Source organism: Abrus precatorius, unplaced genomic scaffold, assembly GCF_003935025.1.
Source record: "Abrus precatorius isolate BTA unplaced genomic scaffold, Abrus_2018 Scaffold3, whole genome shotgun sequence".
NCBI lineage: Eukaryota > Viridiplantae > Streptophyta > Magnoliopsida > Fabales > Fabaceae > Abrus > Abrus precatorius.
The window spans coordinates 16,461,662-16,481,136 of record NW_020874373.1 but is presented as its reverse complement, the minus strand read 5'-3'; the positions used below and the strand labels follow the sequence as shown (position 1 = coordinate 16,481,136).

The 19,475-nt window shown below is 30.4% G+C and overlaps 1 protein-coding gene and 1 non-coding gene across 2 annotated transcripts; one reads left to right on the top strand and one right to left on the bottom strand.

Annotated features, from left to right (window-relative positions):
• Positions 1-1,988: 1,988 nt before the first annotated feature.
• On the bottom strand, positions 1,989-5,003 carry LOC113862255 (30S ribosomal protein S7, plastid-like). The gene is made up of 2 exons (XM_027495349.1): positions 4,864-5,003; positions 1,989-2,181 (listed from the first exon to the last, which is right to left on the bottom strand). Exons 1-2 carry the CDS (start codon positions 5,001-5,003, stop codon positions 1,989-1,991), a joined length of 333 nt encoding a protein of 110 aa, XP_027351150.1.
• A 1,342-nt stretch (positions 5,004-6,345) lies between these two features.
• LOC113864118 lies at positions 6,346-6,452 on the top strand. The gene has a single exon (XR_003504722.1). It is a non-coding gene; the product is annotated as a small nucleolar RNA R71 (small nucleolar RNA).
• The last annotated feature ends 13,023 nt before the right edge of the window (positions 6,453-19,475 follow it).

Sequence of the window (19,475 nt, the reverse complement as noted above, 5' to 3'; positions counted from 1 at the left end):
TTAAATTTTTTTCTAAAACTATAAATATGTGAGAGATTTTTAATAAATTTATCATATGAAATAATTTTAATATTTAAAATTAAAAAAGTAAAATTTTAAAAATATTTTTACAAATAATATATGAAATTAGGTTTTTTATTAAAAATATTGTATTATAACTAAAATTTGATGTTTAGATTTAAAATAATTGAATTTTTTTACTTTTAAAAATTTTAAATGAAAATTATATTAAATTTTTAATCACAATAATGTTTGATTTTATTTATTAAATTAAAATTAAGAATCATATTTAGATGGTTTTAACTTCATGTATAAGTTCGAATGCAATTTAGTTTATTAGAATTGGAAAATGTATGATTAACTAATTTGAATTCAATAAATATTTTGTGTGTTACAACAAAAATTTTCTATAACTTAATTAGTGTTTTATTAATTATTTTAGATAAAATTATAAATAAAAGTAAAATTGAAATATAATAATTAGTAAGTTGTAATATTTCAGTTATTAAATTAAATAAAAAAATTGATTTATCACTCATTATTCTTAACTTGCTTTGTTCTACTTTTTTAATAACAATCAATCAACTTTCAACTCTCCTTTTTTATTATGGTTAATATTAGATTTAGTGTGCATACGATACTTAGTTTAACAATCATTATTTCTAATAATACGACATAATTTAACTCACCTAGCATTGAATTATTTTATAAAATTTGACCAAAAGCAGCTTTGATCAACCCTATTCTCTTAAAAAATAATTTTAAAAAATCCTAAACTTAAATTATATAATAAACAAGTCTAGCTATCCAAAAAAATTCCAATATTAGGAAACTTATGGTTTAAAAATATATAATACATTATTCCAAAAAAAATTTATTGAAATTTGGCAAAAAAAAATTGTTATCACCTTTTTATCATGCAAATGTTTATACTCATTTGGCACATTTGAAACATGTTAAACGTCTCCTCATTTAATATACCAAAAAATGACCATGCAAGATGTACGAGGATGACAAACACTATATGTAAATATAACTTCAACATGTTTCATTCCCAATCACTAGAGAAATAATGTGTGAAATCAATGAAATTCATTAGTAATAAGTTTAAAGGATAAGAATATTATCTAAATTATTGTGATTTCTTTGCTAATTTTCTTAGTAGATAATCAAATAAACTTATTTTCATATATTTCACAAAAATGTTAAGTTAATTTTATTGTGGAAGAGTCCAAATTCTATATCTTGTTTTATTTGTCCTTTATGTATGCAATTCTATTATGATAGTCATTTTTGTGTTGAATAATTTATCTTGTTCCACATGTATGTCTAGTAGAATTATTAACTTGTCGTTGTCTTTTGTTCGTAGGCAAGTGTATCCGTCAAAAAAATAATAAAGAGTTCTAAAATAATTTTTTAAAATATTATCTTATAAAGATTGTTTTTAATTACAAAAAATTTCATAATTTAATTGTTTAAACTTAAAGGATGCGAAATTAAATAAAATAAAGATTTAAATATAAAATTAATTAAAAAGAAATTAAAATAGTACAACTTCTAAAAATAAACTTAATCGAGAAGAACCTAGAGCTTATGGTTTCACTTTTACGCTTCTCTATATTCACTTTTAGATTAATTTCAATTATGATTTCCTTATAATTGTCAACCATTCATACAAAAATCTATTAACACCCAATGACCATAAAGAGAAAGAAGAGAAAAGAAGAGAAAGCATAAAGAGCCTATGAGCCGTTAATTTAATAACAACTGAAAAAGAAAAACTAATTTTGATTCACCTAATCCTTTGTCTCATTTTACTCTATAAATCTATTAACTATACGTCGTATGATCACTTACAATATAATTAATTATGATATTTCGTTTCTTTTTTGTTTGTTTCAAGAGATATATTGTTTAATTTTAATTTGTTTTCGATCAAGATATATGGATTCATGGGTCTATGTGTCTATATAGATCATGTTTTTGGATTAACGAAAATGTGCAAAAGCTCTATTTGCCTCTGCTATTCTATGAGTCTTTTCCTTTTCGCGTATGGCATTGCCACTCCCTTTGACAAGATCCAATAATTCGGAACTTAATTTGAAAGTCATATCTCGACCAGGACGTTTTCGAGATGCCCCTAATAACCAACGAATGGCAAGTGCTTTTCCTTTTGTGGATCTTTAACACACAAATATAGCACAATAGGATAGACACCAATCAAAAGCAAAAATACAAAATTATCATAAATCATAAAGATCTCATAAAGTCATGAAAAGAATGCATAAAATAGCCCTAACTATGGATTTAGTTAGACATAATATAAAAGAAAACCAAAACAATAAATCAATCCATAATAATCGAAAAGCAAATGCATACTAGAGGAGTTTCCAATACAGAAAAGGCGAGAAGAGCTCTTGGTCCAAGACACGTTTCCAAAGCTCCAATAGTCGTTAGCGACTGACCAACACCAAAATTGGAAATGTAAAAAGAGATGTGAGGTTTCAGAGATATCAAAAGGATTATTAAGTCATTGCCCCTCAAGTCTCTTTAATAAGGTTTGAAAACTCTAATATTGCTTTAGATTTGGACTTTCAGCAAGTAAGCACGATCGTGTATGACCATAAGCACATTGTGCACATGTATTGAAGTACGCCTATGGTTGCTGTTAGGGCATGGACGTGCTAGCTGTTGCGAAGTCCAACTTTTCATCTAATTTTGGCCCAAAATGTAGCCAAAATCTAGTTGTAGTCATCTCACATTAAACTGCACAATATTTATAGAAATTAGTGTAAAAACCTAATAAAATGATAATCACTCATAAATATATAAGCTATAAAAATATGTCAAAATACAAACTTATCAACTCCTCATACTTGAGATTTGCTTGCTCTCAAGCAAAGTCCTACCTAAAAATAAGGGAACAACTTGAAATAGATCACCATAATAAGGAATCTAAGACAAAAGGAGATAAAAAGAACAAAAGGAGTAATATTATTGAGTATAAGTAATCAAAATGTTTCCCAATTAGAATCTTATGTTCTATAACATCTTGTTCAAACATCAAATTAGGATGCTCTACTTTCCTCTCTCTCTAAGTGTCTAGGATCAAATGAGATATCACTTAGTTCCTCCAAAAGAGAAGTGTATTACCATAGGCTTGACCATAAACTGACTCTTCACTAATTAAATTGAATGCAAGTAAAAATTAGGAAATTTTTTTCAGGTTGTAATATAGCCAAATAGTTATAATAATTGAGGTGAGATAAATGAAGGGAATTGATATATAAAGGGGTAATAAATCATAGAAATTACAAACATCTCTTAAGTTTATAAATAAAGCTCTTAGAGTAATTTTTTATATTTCATATTCAATCAATTTCTTTACTCTCTCATCCTTTTATTCATTTGTAATCTTTTTTTTTTTTTTTTGCTATTTTTATTCTCTTTTATATTTACATGTATTTTCTTTCTTTTTACAAATAAGAGAAGAGGAGAATTTAACAAATAATTTAACAACCCAATTGTTTCATTTATAAACTCAAGGTCATCAAAATATTTTATAATTTCATTGCAAAGAACAAAGAATAATCAATAAAGCTCAAAGTGGGCAGCTAGTTATATATCTATCTCAAATATACTGAAAGCCAAGAAAAATATAATCTTAATATGTCTCAATCATATTAAAACATGTAATAAAAATATAATAGCCTCAAATTGGTTACAAGTCAAGTTTTAGAGCACAAATTCTAAAGGGATAATCACATAAAATAATGAGATAATCAGTATAATTAATAAAATTAGGATAAAAATTCTCTTTAAGGCTTAATACTCACATTTGTGGATTAAAGTTTAATATAGAGCAAAAAGTAGGGAACTTAGCTAATTATTAATTTCCACATGAAAACTTTATTCTAATGATAATCACTCAACATGCTCTTTTATCTAAGAAAATTGGGTTTCATAAAGGTAAAAGTTTCAAATTATCATGAAAAAGAGACACAGACACTTACTTAAGAAAATGCAATAACAATCATATTATTGGGAATTCCCTCATACTTAAAGTAAAATATTGTCCTCAATGTTTGGAACAATTAAATGCATCCAAGAAAGTCAATTAAGATAGAAAAGAGAGGGACTCCCTGATAAGCTTATTAAAAGTGCCTAATTGAGAACTTTGAATTGGAATTCTGTGGGCACACTAGCTCTAGTGAATCAACACGGCCATGCTGACTAGTATGCACACCCGTGCTCATAATATAAAGCCTTAATTCTCCTATTATGACGGCACACACGACCATGCATGTCTCTAAGCATTGTCATGTATTACACAAGTCCAAAAAAAAGTGCATGGTTATTGATTAACTAAACTCCTTTGAGCTCTTAGTATGCTTATTCTTCATCTAAAAAAATAATAAACAAAATAAAATTAAAATAAGTAAAGCAACATAACTAAAACTAAAATAAACAACCCAAGTTGCCTCCTGTAAGTCTGACAGTCTTGTTAGATTATGGTGAGAAGGAAACATGAGTTGATGTGTAGTTGTCTTTCTAGCAACTTTTCTCCCATAACATATGTCACATTAGAAGTGTTAATCATGGAATGAGAAAGAGGATGAGAATTAAAATAAAGAAGAGGAATTTTAAGCTCCAAATTTGGGGGTTTATCAGTGAGTGGTTTGAGCCTTTTGTCTTTCCTCATCCTCAGATTAATTCTTCTTTGTCCTTCTTCTTGGTGTTTCATGCTTTCTAGAAATAGAAGGAAAAGCAATATTCATAGTGCTCACACAATTATAGGATTCTTGTCTAGAATGGTACTTTAAATAATTAAAAACTTGAAAAATGACTTTCTCATCATCTAGCCTCAAAGTGGACATTCCTTCTTGAACGTCTATGATAGCCCTTACAATGGCCAAGAAGAGTTTGCCTAGGATGATGGAGACATCATCATCATCTTCCATGTCAAGCACCACAAAATTAGCAGGGAAGATAAACTTATCCATCTTTACCAGGACGTCTTCTACTATACCTTTTAGGTAAGTAATAAAGCGATCTGCTAATTGCAAAGACACAGAGGTAGGTTTGAGTTCTTGCATACCTAACCTTCTAAAAATAGAGAGAGACATTACATTGATACTTGCCCATAAATTACATAAAGTTTTTTCAACATGAGAGCTACCTATAGTACAAGAAATAGTAAGACTCCCTAGATCTTTGAGCTTTGGGTATAGCTTTTTCAAAAGAATTGCTGAGCATTCTTCATTAAGCCTCACAATTTTAAATTCTTTCAACTTTCTTTTGTTGCTCAATATCTCTTTGAGGAACTTAGTGTATTTGGGCATTTGAGAGATAGCCTTCACAAAAAGGATGTTTATGTGTAACTTGTTCAAGATCTCTAGAAACTTATTGAACTGTGGATCTCTTTTATTGCTCTTTAGCCTCTGAGGAAAAGGAATTTTGAGTTGTTAAGGCCTTGACAATGCAAATGGCTCTTCTTTCTTCTTTTGCTCAGTTTCTGTGTTTGAAGCACAACCTTGCATGTGAGTATGCATGACTGTGCTTATCGTAGCACAGTCGTGCTTCTTCAAATGCAGGAGTGTGTTCATCAATAAGCAAGGGCGTGCATATCTTGAAACTATGTGCCTCTGTTCTAAGAGTAATGGCATCGCATTATTCCTTTGGATTAGGTTCTAGCTGGATTGGCAGTGTTCTTAAGGTCCTTTGACTCAAAAGATTAGTAAGTTATGCTTTTATTTCTAATGACTGATATTTCATGTTAAAACTTATCTCTAAGAACCTTTTGTCCATTACTTGGGCATATTATTCTAATCAAAAGTTTTGTTGTTCCATCTGCAATTTAAGTTTTGATATTATTTGCTCCAATTGAAAGTTTGAGACTTCTCCCTTCTCTGATCTTGCTCCTTAAGGTTGCATATAGGGAGGATGATAAGCATTTGAACTTTGGCCTCTTTGGCCATTCTCCCACAAATTGGTGGCCTTATTACACCATCCTGAATTATGGTTGTTGCCTAAGTTGTAGAGAATTTTGTTGATGAATTTTGTGCTCTTAACAGAAATCTCATCTATTTTGACAGAGTCTTCAGCTTATTTGCTATTGAATTTTGGCTTTCTGTCTGATAGATTAGAGCAACTTCCTTCCTTTTGCCTCTATGAGGGTTTAGGGTTTGTATGCCATTGAAAATTGCTGGCTACCATCTCTTCTATCAATATGTAAGCCTCAGTTAGTTCTTTTCTTATGAAGGCTCCTCTAGCTGGTGCATCAATTGTGACTCTATTAGAATGTGAGAGTCACTATAGAAAATTTGCATCTATTTTCATATGGGGAAGCCATGATGTGGGCATTTCTTCAAAAGCTCTCTGAATCGTTCTCACGCTTCAAACAGAGATTCAAACTCATATTGTTGAAAGTTAGAAATCTTTGTCATAAGCTTAACGGATTATGATGGAGGGAAGTACTTGGCTGAGAATTGTTGTGTTAGGCTCTCCTATGTTGTAATTGAGTTTGGTGGGAGTGTGGAGAACCATGCGTTCACCATTTTCATGACAAAGAATGGAAAAAAGTGAGCCTTACAACATCTTTGGTCACACCGGTGTACTTTATGGTGTCCTTGAGTCTAAGAAACTTTGTTAAATAGAAGTTGGGGTCTTCATCAGTTAGCCCTCCAAATAGTGTAGAATTTTGAACTAAATTGATTAAAGTCGACTTCAACTCAAAATTGTTAGCTTTTACATCAAGGGCTATAATGCTTCTACTATCACCTTCAGCTGTGATGTCATATAATCTTAGATTTTTTCTCCTTTTTGTAATCTTTTTTCTTTTACACTATTTTCTTAGCCTTCATGCAGTCTTTTCAATTCCTTGGTCAAAAATAAATTTTGCGAGAGACTTACAATGAGTGAGCATACATGGAAAAAAAAAATAAAAAAAAATAAGAGAATAATTAAAAAAGCAAAGATAAAAATAAATAAAATTAAATTAAACTAAAACAAAATAATAATTGCTCAAATAAATTAAATATAAGATTTTGTTAAAAATAATCCCCGATAACGGCATCCAAAACTTATTCGTGGGCAAATGTACCCGTTAAAAAGTAATAAAGAGTTCTAAAATAAGTTTCCAAAACATCGTTCCACAAAGATTATTTCCAATTACCAAGAATTTCTTAACTAAATGTTTAAACTTAAAGGATGTGAAATTAAATAAAACAAGAATTTAAATATAAAACTTAATTAAAATAAATTAAAATAGCGCAATTTCTAACATTACCCAGGGCCTATGGTTTCACCTTTATACTTCTCTATGTTCACTTTAAAATTAATTCCAATTTTGGTTTCCTTATGATGCCAACCACTCATACTAAATCTATTAACATCCAATGATCATGCATTGTTAATAGTCTTTTCCCTAAGTTATTACTCCAATGATTATGCAAGGTAAAAGGAATAGAAAGCATAAAGAGTTTATGAACTATTAATTTCATAACGATTAAAAGAGAACAATTAAGATTGAGGATGTAAAAAGAAATGTGAGGTATGAGATATATCAAAAGAATTATTAAGTTACAACCCCTCAAGTCTCTTTAATAGGGTTTGGAAACCTCTAATATTGCTTTGGACTTCCTGCAACTAAGAACGGTTGTGTATGAGCATAAGCACAGCTATGCATGTGTACTGATGTATACATGTACTTGCTGTTGGGGCATAGGCGTGTTGGCTGTTACGAAGCCTAATTTTTCATCTAATTTAGGCCCTAAAATGCACCCAAAACCTAGTTGTAGCCTTCTTGTATAAAACTGCACAATATTTATAAATACCTAATAAAATAATGGTCACTCATAAATATATAGCTATAAAAATGAAAAAAATACAAACTTTGTTTTTTGAAGTTTTAATCACATAAATCATTTTTTATTATCATTCTTTTTTCATCTTTTATTTATGATTATGACTTGAGAAATTTTTGAAAAATTTGGACTAAGAGGATCTAGTTGAAAGATATTGTGAGAATTAAAAACTTGGTACAATTTGACTAAAAGAAAAGAAAATAGTGTGCTTTTGAGTTTGTAAATTTTTTTTATTAATGTGATTATATACGATAAATAATAATAATTACTTTAATTAATCTCTGATCTAAGAACAAAGTTTGACTAGCTGCTAGTTTGAATATTGGCTAATTTTTTTCTCTTTATTTAGGTCAAAATCATTTCATATTTTCTCTACCAAATAATAGTTTAAACCATTTTATATATTTGTCCTATCAATATAAGAATTTAAATGCAAAATACATCACATTCTATAATTAAAACAACATTAGGTTATACATTAGCTTAAATAATAATGTTATATAAATCTTATGATCTTTCTATTATTTCTGTCATTTCAAATGTATTCTTTTTCTATACATGTGTTATTTATGTGTTGTTTTATGTTTATGCTTGGTAAAGATTTCAAACTGGTGTTGTCTTAAGAGATAACTTTTGAGTTCTCAAATAAATTATACAAGTAAACTTAAAACCTTGTACTTAACCAAAAACTTTAAGAACATTGAATTCTATTTTTTTTTTCTTTTTACTTATATGTTACTTAACTTCTTCATTCTTATCCGAGACTTTTTCACTCATACTTGACATGAACAAACTACTCATCAAGTATGAATCATTTTCATTGTAACACTTTACTTTATAAACCCTCAATTAGAGAATTAGTGATTTTTTTTAGTAAAAATTTTATTTATACTAATAATCTTCCCGTCATACAAAATATCGATGTATTAAACCATTAATTACAAAAATAAACTTTAACAAGTAAATTTTCAATTACACATTTTAGAATTTCGTCGTTGCATAAAGTACTTAAGGCAAACTTTCATAAGTGTTTAGACATCCTTTTATAGTAATACAAAGGGCAAAATGGTCAATAAGTTTCCCGCATTACACAACACTGTATACTGAAGAACTCAATTACCATTTCACCTAGCAGTATAATTACATACAGATAAAATATTAGTTATAGTTCTTCAAAATAATAAGGACAACAGGGATGACTTCCTACAAAGCAACACAACTAAACAAAAAGAGTGGATTCTACCCAGTACCATAAAGGCCTATGTACAACAAAAATGCCTACGACTAACCTTTGTCACTATACAAAAAAACAAAAAAAGTAGTATCAGTCCTACTCTGAATCTATATCTTCAGACTCAGGAGATTAATCTCCCTCACCTGAGTCCATCTTCGAGTTGTTAGACTCATCAGTGTTTAAAAGATCATAATCCTCCGGAATATCAATATTCATTTCCTCCTCCTCAACTGGAGGGGGAATTGGTAGTGGTATAGGCTGCAAAGGATTATTATTATCTAAGTCAAGGGTTAGTCTAGTCCTTATGGTAATAGGGACACCACCTCTGAGTCCTGGTGCCGCTCTCCTAAAAAATATAGTAAGTATGCCTGCAAAAATATGGGTGTATTTATCCCAATCGTGCTGCCATTAATGTGGCTCCGGGCTAATGAGCTTGATCGTCATATTCATTTGGTGTGGAATCTGGGCCATCTCCCTCTGCTAAATATGGTAAACGATCAGGTCCAATGAGTACTGCAGGTACAGAGAAAATAAAGAAAATAGAAAAATGATAGTGAGCTATAGTTCATACATCACGTTAAAATCAAACATTATAAACATTCATAGATCAATCGCATTCCAAATAAATGATGATGATGGTGTATGATCCTAGTTTGTTTTTCTAAAATGTCCATGCATGCAGGCCCAAATCATTTCTTAAATCAGCGCTGGGGTAGCAAGGAGTTGACACTACTAGGTATGGAAATCCACTCATGGGATTTTTGAGACCCACGCTCAACTATGAACCTAATAGCTCACTGATCATGATATACGGCAAGAGCACAGCCAGATACAGGAGAGTTTGCACAGTGAGATTTCTGACAACAGGTAGCGAGCCTGAGTCTTTTAGGGCTTCCAACCACTACTCTTCCCCAAGTCTTCCCTCAGGGCCTCCCTATTGTATTCCTAGAGTCCATAGTCTCTGATTCCCCTTTTGCACAAAATACTGTCTTCGGATGACTAATGTATGAGTTCCTAAGTGGTTTTTCTTAGAAAAGTCTCATATTCCCAAATTCGTAAATTTGTTCGAGAATGATTAAAAAAATTTCTAAATCTGAATATTTTTCACAATTTCGATAGAGTTTTCCCTGTAATACGGACTTTCCAAAATTTTTCAAATACCTGTAACAATAAAAAAACTTCCTAATACAATTTATAAGGGTTCTCAATCCATCATTCAATCATTTTAATTTATTTTCACTAAACTTTCTCCTGAAAAATCACCATGCACATAAATGCTCACTCAAAGACATTTCATATCATATAACACAATTTATGTCTTAATGAAGTATCAAACAAATATTTCCACCACCAAACACATAAGCAAACTATTATCAAAATTAAGCATATAAGGAAATCACAATCATCAATCATAACAAAATTTAGACAATTTCAACAAGTAAGGTTAAACAAGTTTATGATGTAATCCTTACTACATAGTCCACCCCTTACCTGTTACATCCACGTTTGTTCTCTCCAATGCTTGAAGTTGATTTTTGATGAAATCTATACACATAATGAAACGCTAGTTAGAACCTTATAGTTCTCTGATTTTATCTCGTGTGAATTTAAACTCATTTTTTTTTGTTAATCCATTTTTGGTAATATGTTAAGCTCACATTCACCTTACACTTAAAATCCTAATGGCGAACATGACCAAGGTTTAGTATTTTGGAATTTTCTAGAGTTATATAGACTGTTTTGGCATGAGTTCAAAGCCCAAATTTCAATAACGTAATTATCTACAATATTAATAAGAATTCAAAGCCTAATTCAAGATAGATTGTACAATAAAATTGGTCAAAGTCATGACAGGGAAATTTTCTAGTAGATTACACAAGGTTCAGTGTTTTTGCCATAACTCAAGATATATTTAATATTTTAACATGAGACCAGTTTCTAAATTTCAAGGATTCATTTATCTACAACTTTTATAGAGAAATTAAGTTCAAATACCCTATAGAATAGTGTCAATTTTCAGTTTACAGTGGCTGTTTCTGATAGGGCTCAACTACACTAACACTCTGAATATACCTTAGTAATTTGACCATATCTCATGCTACACATAAGTTATTAACATGAAACCAATTTCTAAATTTCAGAAATACAATTTCATATAACTTTTATGAAGGAGTCAAGTCTTAATTTTACACTCATAAGTCTCAGTAAATCAAAATTCATGACTGTTGGAACAGGGCAACCTCCTAAGGTGACAACTAGAACATCTGTTAGTAAAATGGACATAACTTGAGTTATAAATATTTGTTTGAGATGAAACCAGTGGCTAAATTTCAAGTATTAAAAGGGCTACAACTTTCATGGTACAAGTCCTAGAATTTAGTGAACAGTGACTTGCGAATTTAGGTTCTTAAGTTTTTAGCTCAACCACTTCTAATCCTCCATTTCAAGCATGATTCTAGTATCCTAGGTGTAAAACCACAACAATAAAAACAAGATAACACCCTTCCCATTCCTATTCAATTTCATTCAAGTAAGAAGAGAAAATTAAATAAGCACCATTTTAAAAATAAAACCATAAGTATAGAGGAGGATGAGGGTAACAAATTTACCTCTTGAAACTTCTCAAGAAAATTAAAGTTTGACCCTCAAAATCAAGCTTAAAAGTGAGAATATTTGAGAGAAAAATAGAAGAAAGAACTTACGGGAAGCTTGTTGGAGAAGAAGATTATTTTTCATTCATCTTCTCTCTCTCTTAATCACTTTTAAAAGTCAAAATTTAATTACTTTATTAATTTTTTTAACTTAAAAATTACACTTTCGCAAATGTAAATTTTTTCAGTTTAACAAGTAGGAAAAAATTTTAAAACAAGGTAGTAGAATATTTAGAATAATACTGGGATGGTCACTAATATTTTAATTCACTCAAATTGCTCTCGGATTAGCTTGTTTCTTGTCTGCTAATTAGACGTGCTGCAAAATAGAATTTTAAAATTTATCAAATTTTATTGTAAAAATTTACTTTTCAAGATTTTTCTAATATTATTAGGCTCTTGTAAAATTTTTAAAATTTTACGGCTTTGTTTGCTATATAATCAATTTCAGTTTGAAATTATTTTTTTTTTTTGCTAAGATGTCCACAAAATAGGCTAATTTTGAGTATTTCCTAAAAATTCTAAAAAATCACAAATTATCTAATGAATATAAAACTCTAAAATTACTTTAACTAATTCCTAATAATTTAATTTTTTTTAAAATTTTGACAAATTCAGCAGATCATGAGTACTGAGAATTAGAATATTACATTCATTAATTAAGTATACTCTCTCTTACACTTCGTCCAATAAAGGCATTTTTAACCTTATGGTGACACATGAATGCTATAGTCAATGTCGTCAATGCTCCTTTCAACTTGTACCATTATTAACTCTTATCAACACATTGTCACAAAGAGTTTCAACACAATGATTTTTTTATCACATGCATCCACCACCAATTCTCAATACTTATTTGAACTAGTCACCTAGATGAATATTTGAATCCAATACCACTTTTTTAAGGAAATGAAAGAGAAGTCATCTACATTATCTATACCTAGAAGCACTTAATGAACTAATGTTATTATGGTCATATCCGAGTGAGGTTTTAGCCAAAGATGATAAAAAACAAAAACAAAACAAAAATTATTTAAAGAAATTTCATTCCTTTTATAAGTTAAAGAAAAATCATATTATTTGATGGATTCTACAACAAAAGAGGACTGTAATAGCATCAAGAAGACTGAGAAGAGAATTACTAATAAATTGAAGAAATGTGAAACTTTGAATGAAGGAATGAATTTTGGGGTTAAACTAGACTATTCATCCAAGTCTCACATTAACCAACCTAAAAAAGAAAAATATAAAAAAAAATATTATAAATAAGAAGTTTTATTATGTGTTTACTTAGCACAACAACGCGTAGTTCTGTGGGTACATTAATGCTTAGGTAGTTGTGTCTAAGGTGAGGGCTTATAACTTTATTCATTCAAATATTATAATTAAGATTATTTATAATTTTATTCATTTAGAAATAATAAATTAATAAAACTATGTTGAGAGTTCATGAATATAGGAAAAAAGTGTTAAACAATGTTAAAGTTATGTTTTTTCTTCTGTTTTTGTTTCTTCATTTTCATATGAGTGCTTCAAAGAATGAAAAATAAGAATGAATCAATCAGCCTTATGAGAATATATGTAGAGTTTATTTGAAATATACATAGACTTAAAATCTTGACACAATTGATAAGTACAAAAAGATATGACTACAAAAATTAGCTTTATGAAAATTTTTGTAAATGTATATGTAAGATACACAAAAATAGTTTAGTTTGAATAATGGTTAATTTGATTAATAATTAGCTTGACTAATGATTAATTTGACTTCTAGCTAGTTTGAATGGTGACTAGGGTGCTATACACTCATTTTTAATATTGGCTATTTTTAATATTTTATTTAGTTTAAATCATTTCATATTTATCTTTAACTAGCGAGAGATAAAAGCATTTCATATATTTTTCCAAACAACATAAAAAAATCAAATCTAAAATACATTGCAATATATAAGTAAAACAATATTAGGTTACAACATTAACTTAAATTGTTGAGTTTTTTAAAATCACGTTACAAAAAATATAATGTCATGACATTATCTCTTTTTTATGTCAGATATATTCTTTAAGAGAATTTGCATCTAATTGAACATCAATTTTTCCTTCCCTAACTTATTTTCTTGTCCTTAACATATAACACCCTAATTTTTATTCATTGCTTTTATTTTTAAAATGGAAGAATTTCAACAAAATAAAATAAAAGAATATTCCTTTTAGTTTAAGCAAAAAAAAATAATATCTCAAGTAAAAATGGATAAGAATTATCCATTTGTATTTTAACTCAAGCGAAAAATTCCTTGCTCAAATGAGAATGGGCACTAGAAATGGGAGCTCTCTTATAGGTTTTTGCTCAAGCGAAAATGGTCTTGCTCAAGCAAAAACATCAATAAATGTGTAATATATTTTGTTTGAATTTATTGCTCAAGCAAAAATCCTTGAGAAAAAGGGGTGTTTAAGGGACTTCTATGTTTTAAAACTTGGATTATAAGCCAAGCAACCTATCATCACTATTTTCTCTGTTTTCTGTTTTCTCTTTTCTCAAATTGTGATATATAGGAAGAACTTAGTCTTTGAACGATCTCTTCTACAAAACTCTTTACAAAATCATCTCTTTGGATGAGATTTTGATTGTTGTGAAAAGTAGATGATGCGTGTTTGGTTGACCTTGAGTGATTGTAATATATTTTCGTCAATATATGTGATATGGACTTAGTCCATAGGTGCTTTACTTTAGACACGATTTATTTGACTAAATGATGAGCATGAGATGAAAGAAAGGGTTTTATAAGTAAAAAGTGACAGATGAATTAGTGTGAATATAGCAGAGATACACTGGGGTATAGAATATGGAATCAATTGTGAAAATATGGGGGAAATAACAGTGGTGAATGACATTCGTCTCTAAGTACACAATTTATTTGAGAGCAAATGAATCATATGACTTCACATTCATTTCCTGACTAACACTCCTAAATATACTTTTGCTAAAAGGCCCTATATTGTATACATTATATCCATGTACAAGGGCTAACTAGTGACTATTCACCTACACATGTAAGACCTTATGAAATGCTAGAGGCAACTGATAACTGTGATTACAGTTTACTAGGAAGTGCATATTTGAGAGAAATATTTATTAATTATGTAATTTAAGTATATTTGTTATAACTTTGCTAATATATTTTTCTTTGTGTTTGATATTGTGATTTTTAAAACTTATTATGTTTTAGTGATGAGGAGGAAATTCATCCTTACTAATGATTTTAGGGAACCAGAATAACCGATCCATAGAGACCTATTGGGTTATTTGAATGGTTTGTAAATAGTAAACTTAATTATGTATTTAGAGAGTGGCAAAGAATATGTCACTATAAATTTGTGGTAGATAGTATTAGTGACTCTAGAGATGTTGTTACTTTGTAAATGACAATAGGGTATGATGTTCTTATTTATTACCCTTTTAGTAGTAGAATTCATCACACCCTCAACCTATGTCAGATGTTGTGAAGTATGTGTATATTTTCCACAATCATGATCATATGGGAAGACCGATCATGTTCATCCAAAAGCATATGACTAGAACAGAGGTAATTGCCAACACGGAAGATTGTTATGATAAGGATTTAACACCGGAAGAGCTGGTAAAGATAGAAGACTGGTTTGAGGATGACGACTAGGATGGTATCCTCAATATTTTGGTATAGGGATAGATTGCTCATTAGGACTTAGAATATTTTAAAATTTGTAAATTATATAAATTAAGTCCTAATGTATTTTGAATTATGGCCTATACATTTGAAACTTTGTATATAAATGAAATTCAAAGTATGTATATTTTCTACTAGTGAAGTGAAATTTTATCAAGCAGATTGTAATGTATTGACAAATAATCATCTTTTATTGTTTTGAGTACTTTTGCATTTTTTGTAAATTGAATTATGCAAAAAAGAAAAAGTTTTAATTTTATCACTATTTCATATTACATGTATAAGAAATTTATTTTTATTTTCCATATCTCATCATAAAATTTTTCTTTTTATGTAAAATTGAATAAGAACATAAATTCTATCATAACAATCATATATGTGTTGAAAAATTAGTTGATTCCTTCTTCATGATTTTACTCTATGTGAGTTCTTTTATGTTTATGCTTGGTAAATGCATTAACTTCTTGTTACCATTGTCTTTCAAATAGTAGCTTAATGAGTTTTTTTTTTGTCATTCACTACATATTTGCCAATTTGTCACTCAAAGTTGTTATTTGTCACTCAAACGTTTTTGAGAAATTTAGGTATGTATGGAAAGTAACTTCCACAATGGACCTACCTTCTTTAATTTCTATCTAAATTTTTCTATAAACACTACTACATTAATAAAATTATATCAAAGCTCTAGATAAAATGTAGATGAAAAAGCAGGTATCTTCTAAATAATATATATAATTTATTATAAGGTAACAAGAATCTCCGTACCCTAATTTCTCAAATCCTATTTATAGTACAGAAATTTTCACCCAAAGTAACTACTATGATTTCATAGTGATAACGCGCAGTGCTCCATAGTAGTTACTATCGCTCCATAGTGGTTACGCGCAAGTCCTGTGATTTGGGCCTCGCTGGAGTTATCACTTTGACATCATAGTGATAACGCGCAGTGCTCCATAGTAGTTACTCTCGCCTCATAGTAGCCACGCGGAAGTCATGTACTTTTGGCCTCTTTGGAGTTGTCACTTTGGTATCAGAGTGATAAATTTGGCTGCTCCAGAGTGTCTACTATGGTTCCAAAGTAAGCACGCGAAACACTTCTTCAAAATGGGTCTCTGTAGTTATTACTATGGGTTCATAGTGATCACTTTAGTATGCCCTTCTGGATTTAGCTTGTTGTAGTGTTCACTATAGAGTCCAAAGTGATCACTTTCATATCAAACTTTCTCAAATGCTAAAAATCCATGGAAAAAGTCTAGAAATTCCTGCATAATTATTCAAATGATCAAAATTGCAAACTATATCTATGTAAATCAATGTAAATTAACCAAAAATTAAGAAACTTATGATATTTGACCAAAATGATGTTTTTATGTTATTTATACTTCCTAAGTTTACTTTTTCTATTAAGAAACACCAAAATAACAAGTAAAAATCTAATAAAATGTGGATTCTTCACAACTCCAAACTTAAATTTTTGCTTGTCCTCAAGCAAATCAAAATTCAATAAAGTCACTTGTAAGAGGGTTGGATTTATCCAAAAATTTTCTTTCCAAGATCAGACTCTAATTGACACTTCCAATGTTTTCAAAATCATGAATTCAATCAACAAAGAAATCATGCCCAAATCAATTATTTTCAAGCAAAGTCCCACTTAATTGAAGCAAAAATCCAGCAAGGTTTCATACAATCCACACAGTGCAAAGAAATTATCTAGCTCACAGGATGGTGTTTCACTCTTCACTCATCAATATTTTAGACTAAGTGTTTTCCCTCAATTCATGCATTTTGCCTCACCCTACCATATGTTTGCCTATATTCTCAATCTCCTTTGCCTAGATACAATGAATCACCTATCAAGAGGACTTTGTTGGTCACAAATGGATTAAGTTAGGTTCAATTTTGATCAAGGAGGGTCAAAAGCTCAAGTGAGTTTTTAAGAGGAGGGAATTCCTTTAAGTGAGTGAGTACAACAACTAAGAGTGGAATGTATTAAATGAGGCAGCAAGTGATATTCAAGCACTCTTTCACCATATTTTTCATTTACTTTGCCTTATGTAGAGAATCCTTATTCTATCAAAATGACTTGTTGTATTCTTCTTTTTCTTTTTCTTTTTCTTTTTCTTTTTCTTTTTCTTTTTCATTCATTCATTCATCATCATCATCATTTTTTTATGGACTTTGACAATCATTCTCTTCTTCAAATTCAAGCATTTTTATTTTTATTTTTATTTTTATTTTTATTTTTTGACATGTATATAATGCTCACCACCCTGAACTTAAGCGTTTGCTTGTCCTCAAGCAATTACAATCATAATCAGCACCCTAAACTTAGTTTCTTACATTCACTCTTGATGCGACTCAAAAGAAATACCTCTCTTAAGGTAAGAAGATAATTTTGCAAACTAAGTTTGGCAAAAAGAAAAATGTTGAACAAGGAAAATTAGATGTAAGGGTGTTCTAGGGTGGGTGGGTGTGTGCAAAGAAGGCCTCAATCATCTAGATGAAAAATTGAATAATACATATTCAATGAAGAAGCAAGCAAGTTCTAGAAGATGAATGCAAATATACATGTTATAATGCACACAGAAAAGAATGTGGAGGCTCAATTCTCTACCATGGTAAAAGGCGATAATTACTTAACAACATGTGATCACAGTTCACCTTACAAGAAAATATGCGCAGCATGGTAAGAACGATAATATTAAAAAACAGAGAATGATCATGAGTTGAATGAGAAGTGCAATCAGAATATAACTATGGAATTACAAAACTGGACTAAAGTAAAAGAGAGATGAGGGAAATATTTTTGGATTTTCGTTTAACATTGTGCAAGAAAATTAGATTAAAAACAATGGAAACAAAGGCAAAGAGATTACCCACCCTTTCATAAAAAGTAGAATCACAACTCAGGGGTCAAATTCATGCTTCTCTAAAAAGTAGAATCACAACTCAGGGGTCAAATTCATGCTTCTCTTGATGGGATTGAGGGCATTTTCTGCACAAATATGCACAAAATTCAGTATAGAGAGCAAATATGAAACCAGAAAATGGAATCGATATATATAAGTGAAAATGTCATAAATGTGCAGATTAAGAGTGATAATACGAAAGTAAAGCATTAAAGATGGAAACAGTAATATGCGATATTTACAAGGAAATGGTGGTTAGCAATTAATAGAGGAAAATAGAAGAAAGTAAGTGAAAAGTGAGTGCGATGAAAAAGAAACTAAGGCTAGATAACATCTTCATCAGAGCTGAAAAAGGTAGAGTCATCATCATCTTCATCATCTACCGCTGTTGCTAGGGGGTCTTCATCTGAGGCACTAGAGCTGCTTTCATCTACTTCAGCTCTGGCAGAGGCAGTAGGCAGAAAAGGTGGAAGGTCACTCTGGACTGCTGCTCGTAGGTAAGGGGCACTGAAGGTGGGGGCATCATAAAGTTGTGTTGTAGTCATCCCCAACTTCTTCCCTATGTTCAGAAGCATCGTGTCCATTAGTGTCATAAGGGCCTTTGTCTAGCATGAATGGAGTCCTGCCTCAGAGTAAGCTGCTTCATCTGCTCTCTTATCCTCATTGGAGTATCCCTCTTGTATTCAGCTGGTAGGGATAGTCCTAGGTCAGCAGTCTTTTTGAGTTTAAAGAAGTCCTTCACCATTACTGCAGAAATAGGAGGGGTTGCTTTGATTTTTTGCAGGTAGTCTCTAAAATACATCTTGGTATAGCATGGTGATGATGGATGAAAAACCCATGGAATCTCTGCTCCTGCTCAAGATGTCCATGATGGCACTACTGATTACCTCACCCACATGGATGGGCATGCCTGTCAGAATTGCATAAATGAGCTCTACTCTCTTCACTGCTAATGTAGATGAGTGGAGGACTGACATGAAAGAGCTGAGAATGAAGACACTCCAGACTTTGCTGCAGGGATGAGGTGCCTTGTGGTCAAGTTCTTAGGCTGCATCTTGCAGTCAAATTCCCAACTTTCACCCTCCTTGCAAACGATTTCAAGGATAGGCTTG